The sequence below is a fragment of the Sminthopsis crassicaudata genome, chromosome X (assembly GCF_048593235.1).
Source record: "Sminthopsis crassicaudata isolate SCR6 chromosome X, ASM4859323v1, whole genome shotgun sequence".
In the NCBI taxonomy this organism is placed as follows: domain Eukaryota; kingdom Metazoa; phylum Chordata; class Mammalia; order Dasyuromorphia; family Dasyuridae; genus Sminthopsis; species Sminthopsis crassicaudata.
This window is the reverse complement of record NC_133623.1, coordinates 81,844,485-81,869,825: the sequence shown is the minus strand read 5'-3', so window position 1 is coordinate 81,869,825 and position 25,341 is coordinate 81,844,485. Positions and strand designations below refer to the sequence as shown.

At 49.2% G+C, this 25,341-nt stretch overlaps 1 protein-coding gene across 1 annotated transcript; it reads right to left on the bottom strand.

Moving 5' to 3' along the window:
• Window positions 1-439: 439 nt before the first annotated feature.
• Window positions 440-25,341, bottom strand: LOC141549192 (5'-nucleotidase domain-containing protein 2-like). Its single transcript, XM_074278600.1, has 14 exons — window positions 25,027-25,341; window positions 18,040-18,224; window positions 16,867-16,941; window positions 16,636-16,691; window positions 16,012-16,105; window positions 15,006-15,134; window positions 9,246-9,306; window positions 8,685-8,787; window positions 8,425-8,526; window positions 5,657-5,738; window positions 4,499-4,585; window positions 4,172-4,312; window positions 3,853-3,917; window positions 440-3,443 (listed from the first exon to the last, which is right to left on the bottom strand). Exons 1-14 carry the CDS (start codon window positions 25,277-25,279, stop codon window positions 3,182-3,184), a joined length of 1,695 nt encoding a protein of 564 aa, XP_074134701.1. The 5' UTR covers window positions 25,280-25,341; the 3' UTR covers window positions 440-3,181.

Here is a 25,341-nt window from a genome sequence, read left to right as displayed (position 1 = left end):
AGTGCCTGCTACTTTACTAGGTGTTTAATAAACTCAAGCCGCTAGGGGGCGCCACAGGGCACAGAGTGCTGTCTATAGTCAAGAAGACTGGCCTCAGATACTTCGTGGCTGTGTCTCTGGGCAAAGCACTTGGCCACCGTCACACTTCCCGTTTATCTGTAAACTGAGCTGGAGAAGGGAAATGGCAAACCACTCCAATCTCTTTGCCAAGAAAACCTCCAACGGCACCCGACTGAACACAAATTCACAATGCTACAATCCCTGCCCTTTCTAGAACGTGGTCCCCATAACTTAACATAGTGCTTCCAATTCAAAAAGAATGCCCCAGAACAATTATCTCCCAGGTCCTTTCCTCTCCATGTGCTTCAAGAACATTTTTAATTTTCTTAATAAACTACTGACCCATAGTGCATGGATGGCCCAAAAAATACTCAGAATCTCCTTTGACAAAGATTTTTAATCTTCTTTTACATTGTCAAAATTGTCCTCCCCCATCCTCTCAAAAAGTCATCCCTTATAACAAGAATTTCTTAAAAGAAAAAGCTATCAGCAAAACTAACATATTGAATAAATCGGAAATCGCATCACCTATCTCCCACCTCTGAAATCCGGTGGCAGGGGTTTGCAGGAGGCAATTTCTCACATCTCCTTTGGGGCCGGGCTTATTTATTTATGTATTATAAAACCATTTCTGGAGTACATGATTTCTTGGTTTTCCCTTTTTATGTCACTACAGTCATGATGTATTATCGTTCCCTCAGTTCTGTTTGCTTCACTCGTCTTTCTGGGCTTCTCTGGATCACATCTGCCATTTCCTCTAGCATCATAACGTTCCATTCCATCGGCAGTTTCGCTATGGCCCGGTTAGTGGACGTGTTTCATTTGCCACTCTCACCAAAGTGCTGCCGTATGTATTTTAAGTGTATATGCCTATTCATGGAATCCCTCTTCTATCTTCTTCGGGCAAATTGCCCCTGCAACTAGCCCGCATGCCCATCCCCGTAGCCCTCCTTGAAGGCTGCCCAGTTCCAGCCTCCACTTAAGTAGCAATCCCTGGAGAAGTGCAAGCTCTTTACAACCCAGCTCCAGTTAACTATCTGAATGTATCCCCCGGTATTCTTCATACACCGAGGCTTGCTACCTCCCACTTCTCTCCCTCTACCAAGGCCACGTACCCACCCGTGGGTGCTTTCCCTTCCCCTTAAAACACTCAAGATTCAAAGTTGGGCTCAACCAGCCTCTGGGAGGCCCCTCCCTTTCCCCACCCTTCTGATGCTAGCATCTACCTTACGTGCCATTATTTTGATTTATTCAAACTTTAAAAAAAGATAAGTGCTTGCGGAGGGTGCTTCCCTCCTCTTGCCGAAGATACAAGCAACCCCTTTGCAAGTTTAGGGGGCCCTCTGCCTCCTTCTTTTAGGTCTTCCTCTACCTTCTCCATCACAATCCTCTCTTACTGATTCTGGCTCTGTGCCTTTCCTCTCCATTTGAAGAGAAGGCCCGGAGAAGTCTACTAGTAATGTCAGGGGGCAAAGGCAGGGACGGGACACGATGGGAGAGACCGTTTTAAAGCAGCAGATGATTTCTACACTGTTAGCAGTGAGTGGAAGGCAAGCGGGTTGGGCTGTTGGAACACCAGCCGCGGTGTCAGGCCCAAACCCAACGGACTGGCTCAAGAGCAAGCTAAAAGCTGCCTTTGTTGTTTCTTGTACAGGCGCTCTGTCCCTCCCCTAATTGTAGCCCAGGGCCAAGAGGACATGTCAGGAGCCCCAGCTCCCCTCCCCAGAGCAAAGCCCTGCTCCTGGGTCACCAGGCCCCTCTGCGGATGGTGTCTATCTCCTTCCCTCAGAACATAAGCCCCCCGTAAACAGGAAGCGGCTTCCTTCTGTTGCTGTCCCAGCACTCACCACTTCCCTGGGGACAGAGAGAGCCAGCGAGAACATTTGGTTATTCATTGGCTCTCTTGAGGAGGAGGTAGAGGAAAAAGCAGATTCAGAAATGAAGGAGACAGCTACTTTTTGGTCTGGTTTTTCCTTTTGGAAGAAGGAGTGGCCAGAGAAGCGGAAGGCTTAGTGAGGGGCCTCTGGTCCCTGCCTCTTGGCCTGGCCGCTCTAGCTGGCCGAGGGAAGGAGGGGGCTCAGATGTTGCACATGGGGAGCTTGCCCCAGGGCTCAAAGCATCAGTGATAGTGCTGTGTCTGCCCCGGTCCACAGGTGATAGGACGGTCCAGTGGCTGAGGGAGGGGAGGAGAGCCCGCAAGGACCTACAAGGCAGGGACCGAGATGAGGCCGGAGAGCCTCGTCCAGTCTCTCGGTGGAGGGCAGACAGAAAGGAGAGCCCCTGCTTCTGGCAAGAGCCCTGGGAGCCTCCCGGAGGCACCCCGTCTGCTTTCCCAAGAGCTCTCCTGTGCTGAAGTTCAACAAGGCTGCAGCTTTTTGGCAAGAGAAAGCAAGGCACGGGGGGCCCCTGCAGGGCTGGGACACAGCCTGAGGTTTCCAGGAAGGGGAGAGAGCTGTGGGGAGAGGCCATAGAGATGAAAGAGCCCAAAGCAGCTGGCTTCTTGGCAGGTTCCCGGCCCCTCCTGGGGGAATCTCAAGGTTTTCCAAAGCCTCCCAGGCCAAAGACCACCACCCATTTCCTCCCCTCCCTCTACCCTCAAACTAAATCACTTTCTGCCCTTTCCCGTTCCCAGGCCTCAGATGCCATCTGGCAAATGAGCAGGGGAGAAAGGGTCCCCAGAGTCCATGAGGACCGCCCTTTGGGTGGGCGTACAGGTCCACACTAATGGCTTCTCTCTTATGTCTCTCTTGGCTGGGCTTTGTTGCTTGGCCCAGAAAAGCAGATTTCTAACTGGGGGCGCCCATCCCTCAAGCTTCGGGGATGGGCTCCTCCCTAGCACCAAAGCAGACAGTCCCTCTGAATGCCCATCCAGTGGACGGCATAAATAGGGTCTTGTGGGTCCCTAAGGAGGTCAAGAAGGAGAGGCACAAGGGCGACAGCTGATGCCAGTGTAACCTCTCCATGGGACGCCCTGTGATCAGCCCTGCGATCACCCTTTGGCTCCTGACCCTGGAGCCAAGCTAGGGAATGGGAGGGGGATGTGCTGAGACCAGAAGAATCCAGTCTTGCACCGGGCCTTGACGTGTGAGTGGCCCGGCACCCCCGGGTGGGAAGCACCCCCCTAGCGGATGTGGGCCATCTCCTCCAGAAAGGGGGTTTTCATGCAGCCCGTGCAGAGCTGGTCCATCCAGAGGGGGGCCTCGTGCTGCAGAGGAGTGCGCCGGGGAAAGAAGGTGTAACGCAGATCATAGTTGAGCAGACAGCTGATGGAAGCCATGTAGAGGTCTGAGAAGCGGCAGAGCCGGCGAGAGAAGTAGGTGGGGTTGTGGCAGGTTCGAAAGATGCTGCCGAACTGGGGGTTGAACAAATTCTTGGTGACGGCCCTGGGAAAAAGGGGAGGATATGAGAGCACCCCATGCGGATGGGGCAGGCAAGGCCTGGGGGCGCCATCTTTCTTTCATCTGCTACAGATTGGACTCTTGACAAACACAAAGAAATCGGATGCTGGAGATGACACCCAAACCTCTGCCATCCCTCTAGGATGTAAGTCTGAGGACTGAGGAGGTTTCATTTAGGTTTTTTAGGCCCAGCATCTAGTGCACCACCCAGTATCTGGTACACACCTCCCCACCCCAAGGATGGAGAAAGCGGCGTCGGGATGGAAACCGCGTCCCCAAGCCGTGCACGACCAGTAGGTCTTGGGAGGAGAAAGTCACCTCCCGCCCTGAGGAAGTCCAACCGATCCCATCCTCCCCCAGCCCCAGATGCCCTGGCCTGAGAGTCTCAACACACCTCATCTCCTGCCTCTCCTTCATCCAGTCCTGGAGCACCTGCTGGGACTCAGCATCTCGAAACATCTGGGCAGCAACCAAAAGGAACACATTCCTTTTCAGTCTCACCATATTCCAGAACCCTAAATGCCCATCAACCTCTGGATGATTTCGAGGCTCAAGAAAGGCTGTGGCTACATACGAAGGGAGAGGGAGGTCCTAGAAGCCCAAAGGCCATCCCAGGAGCCACTTCGGGTTGCCAGCACTTACCGGGGAAACATTTTAAAGTATCACATGCAGCTTCTAGCTCCACTTCCACCAGTGACAGAGAGGTCACTAACCTGCATGCGTTCCAGGAGGCCAGTGAGGGCCTGCAGCCACGTCAGTGACTGGGAGTACTGCTCTGTGTTGACAATCTTGGTCTCGGTCTCCAGCTCTGGCACGATGGCCCCAGTACGCCAGCCATGGCGAAGCATGAGGTCCTTGGAGAAGGCAGCAATGAGGTAGAGTAAAGAACAGCGTGATGAGCACAGCTATGGCTTTCCCTTGGTGCCTGTCTGTGCTCAATGAATCTGCCTAGCAATTTTCCCATAAATCCCTGAAAGGCTGTGCACGCAGCCCCTAGTGTGAAGCCCCCCTCCTTCTTCTGGCTCCCTAAAAAGACTCACTGCCAGATCACTGTAGAGATGGTCACCAAAGTAGAAGACCTTGGATCCTCGCCAACCAGTCAGCCGCAGGAAATCAAATAGGTTTCCCTAGGAATGGAGCAGGAGATGCAGGTTCAGGGAGAGGTCAAAGTCGGAGGGGGAAGCACTTAGAGAAGGAGAAAGATGATTCACCGGGCAGCACTGTTCTGCCCTGAAACTCACTGACTCTTAACCTCCCTTAGTCCTGGGAACCCTGGTACTCTGCACTGAAATCATGGCAGCTTGCTTCTTTTTTTGTTTTTGTTTTATCTTACTCTTTTTAAAAATAGTATTTCTTTCCCAATACATGCAAAGATAGTTTTCAACATTCACTTCTGCAAATCCCTCCCCAAGCTAGCAAGCAATCCTGTACAGATTAAACATGTGCAGTTCTTCTCAGCATATTTCCAGTTATCGTGCAGCACAAGAAACATCAGATCAAAAGCAAAAAAATGAGAAAAAAAAGCCCAAGCAAATAACAACAAAAAGATAAAAGTACCACGTAGTGATCCACATTCAGTCCCAACAGTCCCCCACGTGGATGGCATCGTCGATCCCAGGTCTACTGGAATCATCTCATTATTGCAAAAAGCCAAAAGGGGTCGAGGTGTGAGAAGTGTGAGAAATCCCTCACCCCCTCTGAGGGCAGGCAATGAGGCATACAGTTCCTTGGGACCTTTCTGAGACTCCCAGGCTGGGCTGTCGCCAACACTGCGTCTGCTACACCGGGGATCACCAGAGGTGACCGGAAAAGGTTGGAAACCCCGCGCCTGCTCCAGCTGAGGGCCTGCGTCCTGAACGCTGGAGCTAGTTCCCGCTCTTTCCCTCTCTGCCTCCCGAGCCCCAACCTGAGTCTTCCCTCTGAGTAGGGCCTGAAGCTATCCACCCCAAAGCATCAGTGCGGTAGCCTCTCGCTCCCCTGCAGAAACGAGATCCAGTGCTTGTTGGCCCAAGGGAAAGAGCTGGCCAAAGAAACCTGAAGCACCCGCCGGGAGAAGCCGGCCCCTGGGCTCCAGCTGGGAGGGAGGCTAGGGTGCTCGCGAAATAGAGGTGCTGAGTGATCCCGGCACACCACGCAAGCACGTGGCGAGAAGCAGGAGCACCAATCCAGGCCCCTGGGACAATGGGGAGAGGTCTCACCTGCTTGTACACCTGGCCCTTTTCCAGCTTGACGATTTTATCCCACTGAAGGTCTCCGTTCTCATCCAAGCGGCGGAAAGGTCTGCCGGAAAGAAAGGAAGCTGCTCAGACACCCGGGGTCTTCCTTTTCCTCCTGGGATGGGAGGCTCCCCCATACTAGATGCAGCTCCAGAGCTCGGGCCACTGGGCTAGGGGCTGCCCAGCCTCTTATGCCCCTCTCAAAGACAAAGCACACTCCTCTCTGAAATTTGTGTTGGAGGGATGCTTCTGCTGGGGGGGGGGGGGGCGGCAGCTCTGCCAAAGACAGTTGCATTCATTCTGTGCTCGCTACAAAATCCGCGACCCCCGTAGCATTTGGTGAGGTCATGAACACGGTGGGGGTATAGAGGGCTCCAGATGTTGGAAGCAGGTACATGGAGGAAGTGGGTGTGTAAAAGTGAGAAAGCATATCCCCCCCCCCAAAAAAAAGGAAACGAAAGGCCTTTCCACAGACATGTTTTATGAATGTTTGTGGATGTCAGTGAGCTGGGAGGCTAGTGAGTCTAGAGAGAGAAAGAGAGAGAGATGGAAGGAGAGAGAGAGAGAGAGAGAGAGAGAGAGAGAGAGAGAGAGAGAGAGAGAGACAGAGAGAGACAGAGAGACAGAGAGAGACAGAGACAGAGAGACACAGAGAGAGAGAAAGAGAGACAGAGAGACAGAGAGACAGAGAGACAGCGAGACAGAGACAGAGAGACAGAGAGAGACAGAGACAGAGAGACACAGAGAGAGAGAAAGAGAGAGAGAGAGACAGAGAGAGAGAGACACAGAGAGAGACAGAGACAGAGACAGAGAGACAGAGAGAGACAGAGACAGAGACAGAGAGACAGAGAGAGACAGAGACAGAGAGAGAGAGACACAGAGAGAGAGAAAGAGAGAGAGAGAGACAGAGAGAGAGAGAGAGAAAGACAGAGAGACAGAGAGAGACAGAGACAGAGAGAGAGAGACAGAGACAGAGACAGAGACAGAGAGAGAGAAGGAGAGGGAGAGGGAGAGGGAGAGTGCACGCCTGAGGCCCAAAGGAAATTCCAGAGCCTGGGAGTCTGGGCCCCTCCTGGCGAGGCAGCCCTGCTTTGCTGTGTGGATGAGGCAGGAGGAGGCTGTCCTTCATTCTTTTCCCCAACACTTAAAAGCAGAGAAGGGACTTCCTTTAGGAATAAGCAGGAGCACAGGAAGCCAGGGAACGCTGGCCTAATTCAGATTTAGGATGCTTTTGTTTGGCCTCAGCCCAGGGAACACGGGAACCAGGGAAGTGTGGGAGGGTTTCCCAGCTGTATTTAGTCAAATCAATGGGAGGAAGGGCCAAAAGCCCAAACAAAGGGCCCCCGGGGTTTGGATCAAAAAGATGAGCCGTCTCCAGGCCACAACAGTGCCCGGCAGGAGCAGCTCAGACTACCTAGGACTCCCTGAGAGGCTCCCCAGGGAGCAGCAGGGCCCCAGCAGCCCGGGTCTTCTTGCCTTAGAGCAGACCCTGCTCTCTTTCAGTTCTCGATGGTAGGCTCTCAATCCCCTTCATTACTAAGGCAAATAAATAGTGCTCAACAGAGAACAAAAGAATAGCCTACAAGGAAGCCAGGAAGAGACACACACTTGTGAATATACTTTCTTCTATGACTGTACATGCTTTTTTGAAATGGAAATTGCCATATATTTTGAATCCTCCCTGCCGTTCTACTGGGCACCTGACGATTTACTTGTTTTGTTCTGTTTTTAAATTTTCTTTTTCTGTCTTTCCTTTTTCTATTCTTATTTTCTTTGTTCAACAGCTTCTTATTCTATTTTTTAGTTCAATAAATATAAAAAGACATTTGTAAAAAGGGGAAGTGGAGTTGGCCTATCAAGGACAAAGCTGGGCCTCCGGAAGCTCCCAAACAGACGCTGCCCCTCTAAGGACACCTTCATCCCACCAAGGTTTCCAGCAAAAATAGAATTCCAAGCTGAAGGCTTCATTTGTAAAGCGAGAGTGGCCCACCTTTACGGCAGCATGGCCCCCACCCTGCACCATCGCCCTGGTTTGCAAAGCAGTGATGAAGCATGAGGGACAATGTGGAGCTTTTCTGCGGAACTCCCAGAACGGGGGTCACTACTCGGAGCTGGACAAGTCCAGACCAGTCTCCAATATTCAGGGAGCGACTCGATTCTACATTTGGGATGAATGAACAGATGAAAGCCAAATCATTTATTATAAACACTGAACTAGGTACCAGCTGATGCGTTAAGTGCTGGCGATGCAAATACTAAGCAGGGAGGCAGGCCCTGTGAGCTTCCCTCCTAACAGAGGAGGAGCAAGGAAGTGGGGACAGGCCCATATCATGAGCAACATGGTCTGGAAGCGACGTGGAGGCTGGCTCTAAGCAACATGAGACAAAGGCGTCTTCTCTGACAAAATGCAACAGAAGAACCTTGGAAAGCCCATTTGTAGACACTGTAGGTCCTTCACTGTGTAGCAGAAAGAATACTAGGCTGGGAGGCAAGAGATCCGGGTTCAAGTCTCAGCTCCCACACTGACTAATAAGAGCCGTTGGCTGCTCAGTGCCTGCCCCAGTCAGCCTCACAGAAAAGTGGTTTGGGAAACCCCAAAGGGCTTATGGAATTGTGAATCATGACCAAAGAAGGAAAAGGTGGGTTCCGCCCACTAGGGCTAGATTTTATACTGCCTTCCCTCCCTCCCACCATTACACCCCAGGCCACGGGATCAAAGGAGGCTGCCCTCTCCGGCCCCACACACTTACTTGATGCCATCATTGAAGAAATGTGGCTTATCGGCCTGCACGATGACTATATCAAAGAAGTCGCGCCACTCCTTGCCCACCATGTACTTCATGCCTTTGTCACTAGAGAGACAGAGAAAAGGATGGAAGCTTGCCCTACAGGGTATGGCCCTTAGGACACGCTACAAAGCTATGAATCTGGGACCTGATATGGGGTGCAAGCAGGGGAAGAGGAAAAGCGTTCTCTGGGCGCCCTCCCCCACCTCTTTGGAGACACTCACACAAAGCTGAAGGGGCTGTTGGTGATGAGAAACAGCTTCTTGCCATTGTCCACCAAGCGGCGCAGGACGGCATAGGTCTCCTCACCCCGAAGTATGTACTTTTCTACCAAACGGACGCAAATACCGGTCAATGAGGCTGCCGTATCGCCAGTCAGGCACAATGTGGAGCTCTGATCCTAATCTAATCCTAAACTGGGAAGCCCCAGACACCGGGACACCAAACCTGCACGAGCCCCATCTCACAAGAGCTCCTTCCCTTAGATCGGCATATAATCTCTGGAGCAGGGGAGGAGAGGATGGCCTACGTCCTCCAAACCTTTAAAACCAATTATCCAGAGAAACAGCTCTTGATCATATTCACCAAGGAGAGAAAAAATACGTGTGTGCGTCCACACATGCACACGTAAGGGTTCCCAACACCAACGGGACTGGCATTTTTGGTAATGAAATGTGGTCCAATTCTCAACTTGCTCCTGCCCTACCCCCCCATGGGCATACACTCCCCCTCACTCTCAACTTCAACTTCAGGATTTCCCACACAAAGCCTGGCTACAAACTCACCCAAATCCTGGAGAATCCATTTGTACATCAGGCCTTTGATGTGGACATCCCTGATGGCGTCCTAAGGCAATAAAGGGAGGAAACTTCAGCTTTAGAAAAGACCATTAAACAAAACAATGACAGAGCAGGCCCATCATGAGAAGCAGAGGAATCACAGCTCCCACCTTAGGGAACGGCCCACGTGGCCAATGGACTCCGGCCAGCTCTTTAGCCATTATGCCATAATGAGCCCGGAAGGAAAGTACATCTCCACTCTCCAGGCTCATTTCAGATGGCAAATCTGAAGGCCTGCTCGTGGATCACCCCACTCCTTATTCCTAACTCATCAGCTACATGTGAGAAGGCAAGCCCCTTGGAAACACGAGGTGAGGCTCTGAGAATGCTCCAGAGTGCACACAGTCAAGCTCAAGAGGGGTTCTGGGAGCTCCACTGGCTGCTTCTCCTTAAAGGACTCCTGAAGGGGAGGATCTATCTGAGGACTGGAACCAAACTCTGAATCAGTGAGATGGTGTGGGGATTCTGCTCAGGCTTTAAAGAGATGAAACAGGGAGGTTCCCAGTTTATACCCTCCTCTGGGAAGAGAGGGGCCAGAAATCTGGGGAAAGTACATTCACCAGAGACAGAGACAGGGACAAAGACAGACAGAACAGCCTTCAAGGTTTCCATATTCCCAGAGGCTCCCAGAGAGCATCTGGGCAAGTAAAGAGCCCCCCCCAAAATGAAGGGAAGCAATTATTTGAATCAGACTCCTCTTGTCACCAGGGATGACAAAAACACTCGCCTAACATGTAAGAAGAACAAGTTCTTTGGGGTCCCCCAGGGCACAGAGGAAGGGGGTGGGAGGGTTACAAGAGGGAATGTGGGATCCGACAAATGCTCATCACCAAACTTCAGGGAGGAAATCCCTTTGGGTCTTGGGTGCTTTCCAACTGGGCCTGTCTGAATTTGGGGAACTGGGAATTCTTGGGATCTGTTCTCAAATTATACTCCAAAAAATGACTGAGGAACTCTCAAAGGGATCTGCTTTCAATGGCTCCCATCTATTGCTATTTACCATGCTAGAAAGGAAACACTTTTGTATCAGAATAAAACTGTTCTGACGGCGAAGGCCTCGTGGGGGTCCCTAGGCCATACTTGGAGAAGCTTCAGGTCCCAAATGGCAAGAGCACTGGGCTGGACCACCACACCTCCTAATTGTGGTGCATCTCAGTTTCCTTATCTGAAAAAGGAGGGCTTCAAACCCATTCACCTCTGAGGGCCCTTCCAGGCCGGAACATGAACAATCCAATGAGCCACTGTAGCTCCAGCTTGCGCTCTTCCAAAATACCCTGGGATCTGAAGTTTGGGACTTTTGATTCACCCTAGAAAAGACCCTACTTCTTGGCAGAGAGACAAAACCAGGACTGGTGGGGGGGGGAGGAAGCATCAAATTTATTGGAGTCAGGCAGGCTGCTCGGAGGCCTGGAGGAGAAGGGAGCAGTGGCAGGGAGCACCAAGCCTGGCCACAGCACATGAAGCTAGGAAGAAAAACCTCCCCCACCCTTAAGTCCCACTCAGCTCCTTCCTAGGCAGAAAACAGTGGAATCTTTAGCAGAGAGCTGCTGCCTCCCCAAAATGCTACCAGGGTGCGGGATGCCAACATACACAGTCCCAGAATTCCAGGGAATGTCAATTATGTTCCTGGCAGTAAGAAACACCAGTGGAAAAGTACTGGACACAGGGACGAGGAAAGGTGAGGGGTGAGAGAAGAGAGAGAAGGAGAGAGGAAAGAGGCTGGGGGTGGGAGAGACAGAAAGAGAAAGAAAGGAAGGAAAGGGAAGAGAGAGACAGAAAAAAGACAAAGACGGAAAGAGAGAGAGCAAAGGGGAGAGGGAGACAGAGTAAAGGGAGGAAGAGAGTGACAGAGAGGAAAGGAGGGGAAAGAGAGATACACAAAGAGACAGAAGGAAAGAGAAGAAAGGGGGAAGAGACAGAGAAAAGGAGGAGAGACAGAAAAAGGAAGTGAGGGAGAGAGAGAGAGACAGAAAGAAAGAGAGGAAAGAGGGAGGAAAGACAGAGAGAGACAGAGTGAGGAAAGGAGGAGAGAGACGAAGAGAGAGAGAGAGGAAAGAGGGGGGAGAGGCAGAGAGAGACAAAGAGAGGAAAGGGAGGAGACACAGAAAGAGAAAGGAAAGGGGGAGAGAGAAAGTGGGGGAGTGAGACAGAGAGAAAGAAGAAAGGGGGAGAGAGACAGAGAGAGGAAAGGGAGGAGAGACAGCAAGAGGAAAAGGAGAGAGACACAGAGAGACAGAAAGAAAGAGGAAAGGGGGAGAGAGAGGAAAGGAGGAAAGATAGAAAGACAAAAAGAGAGAGAAGAAAGGGGGAAAGAGAAAGTGTGGGGAGAGAGACAAAGAAAAAGAGGAAAGGGGGAGAGAGGAAGAAGGAGCAGAGAGACAGAAAGAATGAGAAAGGAAAGAGGGGAGAAACAGAGACAGAGAGAGGAAAGGGGGAGAGAGAAGGAAAGAGAGGAAAGTGGGGGAGAGAGACAAACACAGGGAAAGACACAGAGAGACAGAGAGGAAAAAAGAAAGAAAAGAAATGGAAAGAACTAAGAGTCCCCCTTCTCTGATGTCCCAACCTGTCCCTGTAGAAAGGAACTTCAGGTCACCTAATCCAGGCAGACTCTATATCTGAGCAAAAATGTCCCAACAAAGTGAAAGCTTCTGCTTGGAAACCTGATGAAGGGAAAATCCCCTCAGCCCCTTCCCCCCCTTGGGCTCCTGGTACTTGCCAACCCAAGTCTTGACTTCTATGTCTTTCCCCTTGCCACCTTGGCCGGCCCCTCCCAATGCTCCTTCCTAGAGAGGCACCAGGCCCGAACCCCAGCCTCTGGAGTCGCTCTGCCCACAAAAGCATGACGTCCTCACCTGGATGAGGAGAGCAGTGACTCGGGCAGTTTGGGGGCTTTGTATCCTTAGTATCTAGCACATGCATCGGCTGAAGCGGTAGCCTCTGCGAATGACATTCTGTGGGAGGTAGAAGTGAGGAACAGGCACCAAAACCCTCCACATCTCTCCCAGGACCCCTGCAGGGACCCGAGCTCAGCACGCTTCTAGGCTCTCCAAAGTAGCTGGGCTGTGGGAGAGGTTTGTGGGCCCTTCTCTTGTCTGCTCCCACAGAGTTCTGGGATCCTCTTTCATAAATCCCTCCAGACAGCTCCCCTGACCAGGTGAATGAGGAGGCTCTAGGGCTACAGGAGCCTCAGCCCATTCAGGATATCTTTGTGGAAGAATGCTCGGTGCCATCTACATGCACCCCCTCTGGCTTTTTAAATCCTGCTTGTTCTGGGTGGGCTGCAGTGATGGGGCTCTCAGGCCTGCTGACCTCGCTTTCTGGGAAGGCGAATCTCTCTGGTTATTGCGTGACTGAATTGTCTTCCCAATATTAATTTCCAATGACAACTTTGTGGGAAGGTTTCAAGCCCACCAATGACCCAAGAAAACAAGATGGAAACACTGGCTTTCTTCCTGGGAAGTCACCAAGCGCTTGCCTCATTGAGGGGAGGAGCTTTTTAATCAGAGGGATACAAGGGCGGGAGAGGGGCTCCAAAAAAGGCCCCTCTTATCTGGCTTATCTCTTAACCACCACATGGAGCTCATTAGGCAGTAATGCTTCTATGGCCTTCAAAAGCTCAGAGCTTCCTTGCCAGCTGTTTCTAAAAGATAAGTGACAATAGCCTCTGTTCAGGGTCCCTGCTGTCCCTCTAAGAGAAGAACAACTTGTTCTTTTCCAAGTTCAAATGAGGAAAGCTATAGGAAAGTACAAACTTATCTAGCCCTCAGCTACCACTCTGGTGGAAGAGATTTTGTCTCTAAAGGAGGGTAAGCCAGAACCTTCCATTTCTTCACCACAAAGCGAGATTAGGGAGGCTGACCCCCTGATCCCCAAATGCCCTCCATCCTTTCACGGACCATATCCCAAAAGAGGATCTTGGGCTCTTCAAGAATCAAGAGATACCGAGAATTTCTCCCCTGGCAGAAAAGACCAGCCTCTCTTTCCTTCGGGAAACCATTCCCATAAAGAGTAATCTTTATCTTCTAAGAGAAGTGAAGTGGAGGAGGGACTATCGAGAAGAGGTTGCGGCTCCAGTAATTCTGGGAGGCCCGAATCCTTTCCTCTCCAGACTTTTATCTCTCGGAGGCACTTTTTCCCACCCTCCATCTTCGCAGCTCTACTGTGAACATCTTAGTCTGGACCCTCACCTCCCTCAGCCGGATGTCTCAATAAGTCTCCTTCATTGCTTCCAGTCTCTTTCCTCCTTTATACCCTATGTACTCCTTCTCCCAAATGAATCCTCCTATTCAAAAATCTGGAAGGGTTCACTACTGACTAATAAGAAAAGAAAAAAAATCACAGACTTGAGAGCTATAAGCAACCTTCACAATCTAGTCCTAATCCCAAGGCAAAGAAATGAAAGTTCAGAGTTTGAACACTTGGAAGTCCTTGGCCTGGAACTGGAGGCCTCTCCAAATGGAGTACAAGAACCCTCTGTCTTTCTATATCCATACTTTGGTTCACACCACTGCTAATGGCTGGTGTGCCCATCTTCCAAGGCCCAGTCCACCACTCGAATGCCACCTCTTCTAGGAAGCTTTCCTTGATTTCCTTGCCAGAAGTCTTCTCTTCTTCCTCAACAGTTCTTTGCTGTTTTCCGTGGTCCTTGGGTGGCCATTATCCGAACCCCTATCGTGTACTGCCTCAGCCCCTTGACCTTCTCGGTTTGGGGATAGGCCCTGACATCTTTGCACACGGCACCTCCAATACAGCATTCACTGGTGCTTGGAGGAATGTGGAAACACTTCATTCCTCTCCCCTCCCCTCAGCCAGTCACTGTGTTCATTCTCCCTTCCTTTCCAATTTCATGGGCACTGTCCAAATTCAGGGTCATCAGCACCATCATTCAGGCCAGACTGGTCTAACAACCTCAAGGTGGGCTCCCCTACTAAGCGCTTATCTTGGGCCCTAGGAGGACCTTCATAAAACCACACTTAGCAGGTAATGATTTTGCTGACTTCTTCCCCATAGCCAAGTCAACTCTAAATTCATTAACTTCTCTCCCATCAGTCTCTTATACAAACCGAAGTCTTGGACTAGTCACTTCACTATTCTGGCCCTCACGCTGCCTTCCATATATATTCTGGGGCCTTTATTTCAGTTGGCCCATCTGTCCACCTGAACTTAAAACCCTAATCTCTCCTTTGAGGTTCTACTACTTCCAGAAGGCTTCAGCAAACACTCTGGCCCTTATGATTATCCCATCTTTTGAATGTCTGGTGCACTTACTTTCTATACCATAGCACCGGCACGTGCAGAATATACAACTTAGGAAATAACAGAAAAGGAAAAGAAAGTACGAGAAGCAGCGATATGATCTCTCCAACAGGATGCTACACCTTCAACACTGAAGAGCCACGGATGCTCAATCATGTGACAGTAGAGCATTCTCATGGTAGCCAGGTGCCATAGAGAAGAAAGTCACTACTCTCTCTGAGCTCTTGCCTCTAGGCCCAAGCCCGGAGATTGCTGCAAAAGAGACCTCATTCCACTGGTAGCCGTGAAATGACTGGAGGCTGAGGATCCAAAGCATTCAACAGCTGAGGGGTTATCTTTGGCTCCGACGGAATAGATGGAGCCTCAATCTCTATGAGCTTGCTCAAGAGCAATTCAGGCTGGAAACCCCCCAGGGAAGAAGACAGGTGTGTAGGAAGAAGCATTAATTACCGTGACATCCTTATAAAGGTGGATAGGGTCATAATCAATATCATTGGAAATGAAGAAGTCGTTGGCCACTGCAAGGAGGGTCATCTCAGGAAGGGAAAAGATGTCCATGAATTGTTTCACTGCTGGTCCCTGAGAGAGCCAGGACAAGAAGAGAGAGTAAGATATTTGGAGGAATAGGTGCTGAGTATCTTGCACTATAGCCCTGGCAAAGGAACAGAGCCAACAGATCCAAGGTAGGCGGCTTCATTGACAATTGCCCATTCACCCCGCTGACCCCCAAAGCTTCTGTTCTGACAACAGCTCCAGAAATGGCCATAAGTTCCAGCCCATCCAGTCTCTAAAGTCCCTGTTTTCGCGGTTGCTGAGTCAGTCAATGATGGATATATACTAGGCTCCCCTCACCACAGGCACCACCCCCAGCCCCCAAAGATTTTTCAGCTAATAAAGATGGATTCAAATTTCTCTCTCTCTCCATCATACCTGGTCACTGTTGGGGAACAAACTGGGCTGGCAGACACCGGTGGGTGTGTGCACAGGGGAGGGTGGTCTCCAGACCTGTCTGCCTGTCTTTAAGCAGCATGAACATTCCCAACAAGGTATAGGCTTTCTAAAACTCTAAGCTAGTTTAACACAGAGGTCCGGGGAGATGAGAATCTTACTGGAATAAGATTCCCTTGAGAAAGAGGCTTGACTAGGAAGCATCAGAACCAGATCTGTGATGTAACAAAGAGCTTTGGAAGTGGGAGAGGAGGTTTCAAATCTTGACCTCTCTCTCTGAGGAAAGGTGAGCAAGAAGATAACTAACTCCTGGTGTAAAGGCTTATGGGAAGGACAACAGTTGGGGAAAGTTCCAGTCTTTAGATTGTTTAGTTACAAAAGGCCAGAGATGAGTGAGCCAAGAGTGATCATGAAAGCTAATTTCCTACTGCCCCATTCACACGCTTTCCCTTTGGTTATTCCCAGACTTGCCCCCAGGAGAGGGAGACTCAAGTCTCTGTCTACTCACCTTGCCATAGAATCCGCTAACCTGGTGGAGGGGGATGTGGTGTGTGCCTTGATACAAGTCAGTCACTTCTTCATCTGGGACTGGCTTGAGGCCCCTAGGAGAGATGAAAAAGAACGAACCATGACAGAAAAGGTAAGCACCCAAGCAGAGGCCATTTGAAAGAATGGGACCCTTCCAGATGCAGATCTGCAAGCCTCTAATTAATGCTCAACCCGTCCCTGGTGTTCTAATGTGGCCTGTCCGATAATGAGGGAAATCAAGCCACACTGGGGAGAAAATTATGGTCAAAAGTCATCACCCCTTCCCAGGAAAAAATGCCCCAAACCAACCCACTGTGTTGGCAGCAAAGGGAAAGGCACTTCTGTCACTTTAACTAATTCCTCTGTCTATGGGCCCTGGGCTCTCCTATATGGAAGGCAAGTGGATAATAGAGTGCGTGAACGGGAGCTAACCTACACTAGTATATCCCAAAGTCTCTAAGACAAAACTCTCATCCACAAGACAAGGACTACATTTTCATGGACTCACTTTTCTAGATTTTTTTTTTTTGCCATTTGACAAAATTTCTTAGCCACTGTTGTGTCTACCTCCCTTCCCCCCCCAGCCAATCCCAGAAAGTCTTACCTATATACAGTGCCCAGCTGGATGTAATGGAAGGCATCGATCTTCATCAGTAAACCCTGAATATCCCAGTGGGAAGAGATTCAATAAATGCATAGAAAAACCACCAAAATTTTTTTTGAGGGCTCATTCTCATCTAGATACTTTTTTGGGGGGAGAGAAGGATGAAAAGTTGGCAAGTGGCACACCCAACTCCCACTAAGGTACTTGACCAAAGAAATCAGAGGGACTTACCTTGGGGATGTCATAATGCAACCCTCGGATGGCAAAGTTTGGTAAGTAGTCATATTTACGGATCCCTTCTGGATACTACAAAGGGAAAAGAAGGGAACAATTATCTGCAAGAGGAAAGGCAATGGAGGAGGGATGAGGAGGCACTGCTTCAATATCAGTCTCCAAAAATGGCACCTCAAGACAAGCTCTATCTAGTCTCAGTTCAAAGACGTGGCGCCCTCAGCAGCATGTCAGCCATGACTAAGGACAGTTAATACTTTCTCTCTGTAGAGTCTTCGTCTGTGTTCTAGAAACCAAAGCTGAGGAGGCAGGAGGAAAACAACAAAATGAAAAGCATTTGCCCTCTGAAAATTTCCTTAAGGGAAAATACCAAAATCACTTCACAATTCAATAGTTAAACCTCTTCTTAGACTTAAGAGGCCCTGGTCAGTTGTTTTAGAAGGTGACAGTGTTGATGTCAGAAGCGTGTACACACACACACACACACACACACACACACACACACACACACGCACACACACACACACACACATACACACACACACACACACTCCCTCACACACTTCTACTTCTCATCCCTATTTTTCAGATGAAGAAACTGAAGCTCAGGGAACTCAAAGTGATTTGCTGTGTTTGAAACAAACCAATGTCAGAGCTGGGATTTGCACCCAGGTCTCCTTGTCTCTACTTCTTCGGTGCCACAAACATGTAAGTAGCCCACAGGGCTCCTGAGAACTGGCCTACAAAAGTTCATTTTGCTTCTATTTGGGGAGATTAAATAACCTCCTCCCTTCCCTGTACCCCTCAAAATCAAACCAAACTGGGCAACTGGCCCAACACAAATTTTGTCATCAGGCACCTTAAAAATCAATTTAATTCTAAAGAGCAGCTAACATGTTATTCATTTTTTTCATGTTTTCTTTCTTTTTATAGTATTTTATTTTTCCAACTACGTTCAAAGATAGTTTTCAACAATTCACCTTTGCACAACCTTGGGTTCCAAATTTTTCTCTCTCTTACCCCCCCCCCCGTTTTCCCTCCCCAAGACAGCAAGCCATCGAATATAGATTAAACCCGACATGTTATTTATTAATCAACACACATGCTTTGCCACTTCCCAAGTGGGGCAGTGAGGGCCAGGCCAATGACCAGGTGGGAAAAGTCCTCCCTTACCTTATACTGTTCCACCAAGATGTCCCTGGCAGTGTTGTAAATCATCGAATGCAGGGAGTTGGAGTACAGAGCCAGAGTGTAATCATAGTCAAAACCATAGATCTCAATGTCAGCCAGACACACTTCGTTGTTGGCGTAGATGGTGGAAGGGTTCAGAAGATTGCACACGCCGGGGGGGAGCAGATCTGAAAGTCCAACATATGGGATAGACAGGAGAAGTTAGTGCCCAAGAAGGCATGCCCAATCCTGAGCCATGGTAGAAGGTGACAGCAGAGAGCGAGTCCGTGGGGTGACAAATACTTTGGGGTTTGCTCCTAGGACCAGCAAAGTAAACTGCTAGGTGATGAATGGATTAGTAAATCTTAGGCATTTCTAACTGCATAGCCCTAAGCTCTACCAGAGGCCTTCACTTTTACCTCTAAGGCTCCTTGTGGCCCTAAAACTCAACACTTCACGGTAGTACAATATTTCTCTAGTAAGTGGTGCCCCGTGTGCTTTTAGTTCTTGTTGAATGGGAAAAAAGAGGTGCCACGTTCACGGCACAAAGTTAAGTCTTCAGTGCCAAGACCCCTCCCAACATAAGAGGCTGAAGTAATTAACTGCAGAGTAGAAGGGGCTCCAATCATGGCAGTACCATCACTGGTGCTTCCCAAGCATTTGTATCACACTCTGCAAGCTTTTCACCATATCCCACTTCTTATCACCATATCCCATCATGCAATTCCTAAGGTCTAGCACTGCAAACTCACCCAATCCTCCTATCTTTTGTTAAAAATTCCTGCAACCTGAAAATGCAATGCATTTGTACTGGTACCCACTTTCCTGAAAGTTTCTTCTTGATGGAAACGGACACTGCATCATTCCTACAGTGAATAACTTCTCCCTATCCTCTTCTTTTAAGCCTCAGAAAAATATCAGTTTGATACAAACACAGACTTTCAGGAGAGCCAACATCGAGATAGACAGACAGCAAGAACCAGGAGGAATCAGAGAAACAATTGTCCTCCACAGAAAGTCACCCCTGGCTTTCTCCGGCACCAAACAACCGACCGCCCCCCCTCCCCAGAAACACTTCCTCTAAGAGTGCTCAAGGGCTTTCTTTATAGTGAGGATAGAATGTCAGCTATTTGCCGGCCAGTTTTGTGTTTGATTTGTCTGGAAAAAAAATCACAGTTGCTAAATATTAAACATGTAATCGGATATTCTTCCTGACATGTTTTCAGGACCCAGAGTTAGCAGCTAAACTCAAAACAGGCAAGTTGCCGATTTTTACTGATTCAAACTAGACTGATAGGTGAGTGATTCTAGTCTCAACATGAAGTTGAGATACTCTCACTTTTGCCACAGAAGCCAGAGAAGAACCCCAAGATGGAGGTGTTTATACACTCAGCTTCTTTCAGTAAGGAAATCATGAAATCATTTCTAACTGATCTGCCTGCAAAGGGACTCCATGTGGTTTCTGCAACTGCAAGCCTGGGGTCTGAGTTCCCTGAACGATGTGCAGAGTGAGGAGGCAGCGAAGCCTCTCAGTCAAGAAGGCCAAACCACATAACAGCCTCTCAAGAGTGGGCAGGAGAAATTTCTGGAAGCATTCCTAATTCTCCTTCTCTGTGGGCCTTCTTCCGCTACTGTCCCTCTCCGAAACAGAGTTGGAGCCAGAGAGACGAGTTAGAGTCAGACTGAGAAGACAGGAGAAGAAGGGACTCTGCTCCTCTACCTCAGATCTGCTGCTGACAGCAAGCATGTATATTCTTTAATTATTCTCATATACATTATAGGCTTATTTTTGAGAAATATATTCAGCCGACCTGGTCAATCCCTTGCATTAAGGGGCTCTCCTTTGTCTAGGGCCCTCAAGAAATTAAGTTGCAGTGAATAGAATTTCAAAAGTAACTTGGATCCTAGATGCCCAAATATAGGGTGGCCCTAAATAAGGGAGGCAGAATCAGGCACCCCAAAGCCCAGCAGAAAGGTAGAGCCATCAGTCAAGTACAGATTACTCAGGATGGGGGAGATCTGTCTATGATAGGCCCACTAGGAAGAAGTGATCCCAAGGAAGGCCTTTTCCTTTCAGTCTCTACTCGCAAAACTAGCAAAGTGAACTTGAGTCAAGTCACTTAACTCCTCTTCTTGCCTTGAATTTCTTCCCCAGGAAAATGAGGGTGCTAGAACGGACTATCTTCAAAGGTCCTTGTGGTGGCAGAGATGGTGTTATCCAATTCCAACTAGATTCTCAGCTTCCAGTTGCCAAACCTAGAGCTTTCTATAGTCACAACCATGGTAAATCAATTCATTGTGCTAGGATTTATTGACCTGCTTAGCTCATACCTTTCTCTTTCCCCAGGGTGCTGATAAAAAGTCACTATATTAAAAAACAAAATTAGATAAGACAGTTGGCAGCAGAGGAGATTGGTTGGAAACATCAGGAAGCCCTGGTTCAATTAATGCCTCTCGTCTCATGCTGGCCCTGTAACTCTTGGGGTAGTCATTTTACTTTTCTGAGACTGAAGATAGAAGCAGATCATTGTTCTGCATTGGTATGAGGGATTCCTTACCAGAAGGTAGCAAAAGAGCCAAATTCAGCCAGAGTCTTTTTTTTTTTTAATAATGGTTTTATAACTTTTGATAAAATAAGCGAAATAAAATAAAAACAAATGTATTACATTTTATTTACAAATGTAAAAACTGGGCTGTACCAAAAGCAGCAGTAGGCCAAATGTGTGCCCCAATTTTGTTGTACTCTACATACCAATAAAAAAAGTTGTTCAAAAAAGATTTGTCAATCATTTTCAACTGAGAATAGGAAAATGAATCTCTACGGCTTCCTTTCAAAATGGGTCTTTCTTCTTATTTATAGAATTAAATCCACTTTTCCTATTGAACTGAGTCAAAGACATTGTTCTTCATTGTTTAACCTGTCTCCATCTTTGGAACATGTACTGGTGGGTATATGTTATAGAGAAGGAAATAGAGATTTCATTTTGAAGTTTGAAGTTTTCCTGAAATATCTTCTCAATTAGGAAAGTTGTGGGTAAGGGTGTAGGGCTCTCTCTACATGAGTGAAAACCAATGAGCAGTTTGTTCCACCAGCCTCCAGCAAAATGCCTGAGAGAACAAGCTCCCATTTTTCCCCCTAATCTGCTTTCCAAACCACTTGGTCATATGCCAGTACAAAGCCCACACAACTAACTTCTTACGAGAGGATCATTCTGAAGGCCTCCCAGTAGGGTTCAGAATGTTCTCGAAGTTGAGCAGCAAGAAGCCTCCAGCACAGAAAAGTGCCAATGGAGTGCAGCCACTCTGGCTTTCTTCTGTATCCTTGTCTTCTACACCCATGGCCTGTCAGAGCCCATGGAAGCAAAAGAGAGACGAACGACCTTTGGTGGAAAGAGAACAGGTCAATTAAGTCTGAACTTTTTGGAAGGCATGCCTCTCCCTCCTTGGGAAGGCAGAGTAGGATTACAAAGGGAACACAATTTTTAAAATGTTTTAAAAACAAGTTTCTGGAGCCTAGGTTAAGAACCCCTGAAGGAGAGGGACAGTATTGTCAGGGTGCTCCACACTCAGACTTCCCCTGAGAATTATTGGGGAATACAGAACAAGAGTGAGTTTACAGATTATTTCAAAGAGATTAATTAGAGATTATTTTAAAATCTTTCCGAGCTTTTTCCCATCTGTCAAATGAAGATGATGCCATAGTGCTCACCCACAGGGCAGCGTCAAGGAACAGGTAGGTTTTCGCATGTTCCCAACCCAGAATTGTAAAGCTCTCCTCACCAAAGCCAAACAGTATTTTCATAGAGTACACTCTAGTTGAGCACTTTGCCTGCAGTATTTCGTTTGTGCCCTAACGAGGTGGGCTGATTTCTTGAGCATTTGACACTGCAGACCCCCTCTCTTCTTTTGCTCCCTTCCTTCCTCTCTGGCCATTCGTCATCACTCTTCCTTTTATTTTCAGGAATGACTTAGCCACCCTTACACAGCTATCCCCAGCATTCTCTTGTGGGTCTTCTCTTTCCTCTCTCCATTTCTTCTCTCTTCGATCTCAGCACCTCCCTTGGATCTACCTCTAATAGATGACTCCCAGATCAAATTAACCAACCTTAATCTCTTGAACTCACATCAAGTGCTTAGATCTCCAAGTGATCTCCTTGGGGTAGCTCAAATTCAATATGGCCCTGACCAGAGCTACCTTCCCCCTCAGACTCCTCCCAAGGCATCCAGGTTTAAGTATGGATGGATCTTCAATTGGTCAGCCTCCTTCACCCCCCTTTTTCAGGCAGTTTCTAAGTCTTGTCAATGCAGCCTCCACAACATGACATCTGTTCCGTTCTCTCTTCCACGGCCAGGGTCCTGGATAAGGCCATTAGCCCCAACGGACTACTGCAGTGGTCAGATCAGTCTCTTGGCATCTAGGCTGTCCCTAGATCACTTCATCTCCCATACAGCTAGCCAAATGATATCCCTAAAGCACACGTGTAACCTGGAATGTTATTCCTCTGCCTAAGGAACTTCAGTGGCTCCCTATTGCTTCTAGGATCAAACGCAAATTTCCTGATCAGATTTTTCCAAACCGTTCACAATCACGTTCCCGGATACCTTTCCAGGCTTCGCCCATTTCTCTCCTTCACACCCTGGACATTCTAGTCAGCCACAAACGACCCTTGATTTCCTGCTCTGACTTTCACAGGCTAGACCCTGAACAGTCTCCCTGAAAACTCCCTCCTTGGAGTCCCTGATGAGGCTTCACAGCAAAGTTCAAGTACCACCTCTTACAGAGAGTCCAACTTCTCCAGGCAGAGATGAAGTGTCCAGTGTCACTTGGTGTGGGAGGCAGGATTTGTATTCAGTCTTCCTGATTCCAAGTCCAATATCCTCCTCACTGTGTTATCTAATCTTTTCCCTTTCTTCTCCACAACTGCTTTGGGGGAAGTTTATGTTGAGTTGTGTGTGGGTATATGCTGTCTTTCTCCAACAGAACTTAAGCTCCTTGAGGGTAGCTACTGCTTTTTGTTGATGTGAATCAGTGATTAGGCATGGGACTAGCACATGGTATGGACTTAATAAATGCTTCTTGTTGTAACAGTGGTAGGCGCTGGTTATTCTACTCATTTTATAGTTGAGGAAACTGAGCTTTAGAGGTAGAGTAAGTTACTTGTTCAAGGCCACACACTTCCTAAGGGGCAGAGGTGGGGTATGAAGCTAAGCCTCGAAGGCCATCATGCAGCAAGGTCAAAGGAGCACTAATGACCAAACTGGTGTCCCTCCCTGGTAGCTACACAATGTCCAAAGAACTACCCGAGGACCAGAAGGCAAGGGCAAACTCACTGGCACATTTAAGCCCTGGGACAAGGGAGGAAGGCTTCCGATCCCTCCCACAGGATTGGGGTGAGGGTCACAGAAATAGATGTTGAGAGTATGTAGGGCTTGGAAGTGCTTGAGTGTTGTGATGGTTGTTATTATGGGGCCCCTCCTATTTCAATGGTGAAAAACAGGCTCAAGAGCTATCAATTCCTTCCTTTCAATGCAGCCACATTATAAGGCCTTCTCCCCACAGACCTCTCCAGTGTCCCCCGCAAAGACACAGAAAAGATCTTAAAAGGCTAACGGACTCAGGAACTTGGTTTAAATCCTGCACAAATATCCAGGATCCTTCCTAAGAGGATGGATTTCAGAATGTTTTGGGTACGATGAACAACTAAGGAAAAAGTAGGCATCCTAGGAGGAGCACTAAATTACAAGTAACTCTTACAAGTAAGATTATTGGCTGGTGTCTGTTTTAGCTGACTCACAGGTGGAATTGTGTTCTGACCATTTACCAACCCTTTCTCTAAAACAACCAACCTAAATCATCAGGGGAAAAACAAAAAGAAAACAAAGACGGGCTGGAAAGGCCAAATCTTTCCGGGCTGTGATGATTCAGGAGAAAAAGAGGCTTTCCCACTTCTAGGCAGTTTCCAGAGTCTCCTGCTCCAACACGAAGGTAAGCAGTGGTTTACTCTGTCTCACATGCGCCTCTGGCTGCCAAGCCGACCTCAAAGAGGCTTTTAGAGCACCGGCAGAGGTGCTGAGGAGTGCTTCGTGAAGTCCATTCGGGAGTCTTCTTTGTGGGAGGCCCATTGGATTCACTTTTCAGTGCGATTTTATGTTTAAGAAATGCTCACTGATTGTGTGGGGAGAGAAGCCCCGGCCTTCAAACGCTATCTGTGGCCCCTAAATGTGGAAGCTGACAATTTAGTCTGGGTTCATCAACTGTCATTTCAGAGGAAGCGATGGCTCCAAACCTGGATACTCCCCAAGCATTTAGTTCCCCCTAGCTCATCCTGAACTGAAGACATTCCGCAGGGGGAAAGACCAACCCCCAACCTCCACTCCACGCAACAAGGCCAGCTCAACCAGAGCACTAGGCCTCCCCAAGAGCCTAGCCACTGGGGCTGGTGCACGCAGGCTCCTGGCCAGGATTTCCCGCCTCAGGTAGTGGAGGAAAAGAGGGCAGGTGGGTTTCCTGGCGCTGGGAGCAGAGCCGCACTGGCTCCTTTTCCATCACTTTCTATCTGCGGGAAGCCTGGACCAAAGCTGGCTGCCTCTCCTGGGCCTGGAGGGGTCAAAGGTCCCACTCCAGCTCTAAGTCTCTGCCCCTGTACGGGATCATAGGGGGACACGGTTTGTAATATCAATGAAGTCCCAGCTCCCCCTCCCCGAATCAATGGGGAGGGGTCCCAAGGCCCAAGACTTTCTCTTTGCCCAGGACTAGACTGGAAACAAGGAAGGAGTGGAGGAAGGTCCCCGGGGGCCAGGCCGGGGCGGTGGGAACGTCACTCGAGCCCTCCTCCCCCTACAGAAGTCCTACTTTGTTTGGCTGGGGGGAGGGGGAGAAGAAAGGAAAGAAGGGAGAGAAGGGGGGGTCGGAGGGGCAAAAGAGGAGGTGAGTAGCGGGAGAAGAGGGAAGCAGGGGAGTGCAGGGGGGGCCCCGCGCCCCACGCTCACCCTGGACCAGGCGTTTCATCTCGTTGTAGCGCGCCCACAGGAAGCTCTTGTTGTCCAGCCGGGAGCCGGCGGGCGGGGGGGCGACCCGCTGCGGTTGCTCTGCGGCTTTGAGGGGCCGGCGGCGGCCTTGAGGCTCGGTGCCCCCCGCGGCCGGTCCCCCGGCCCCCGCGCAAGTCCCCCCAGCCCCGCAGCGGGCGCTGAACGCTGCGCGCACCCCAAAGCGGCCCCACAGAGTCTGAGGAACCGCGGCCATGACGCCCGCTCACCCAGGCCAGCCGCACCGAGGGTCGGTACTGGTCAGTCCCGACCGAGCGC

Coding starts and splice junctions, on each gene's coding strand:
- LOC141549192 (XM_074278600.1), bottom strand. CDS start 25,279: ATGGCCGCGGTTCCTCAGACTCTGTGGGGCCGCTTTGGGGTGCGCGCA. Junction 8,788..9,245: donor ATGGATTCTCCAGGATTTGG/GTGAGTTTGTAG, acceptor TCCGTTTGGTAG/AAAAGTACATACTTCGGGGT. Junction 4,586..5,656: donor AGGGCCAGGTGTACAAGCAG/GTGAGACCTCTC, acceptor CTCCATTCCTAG/GGAAACCTATTTGATTTCCT.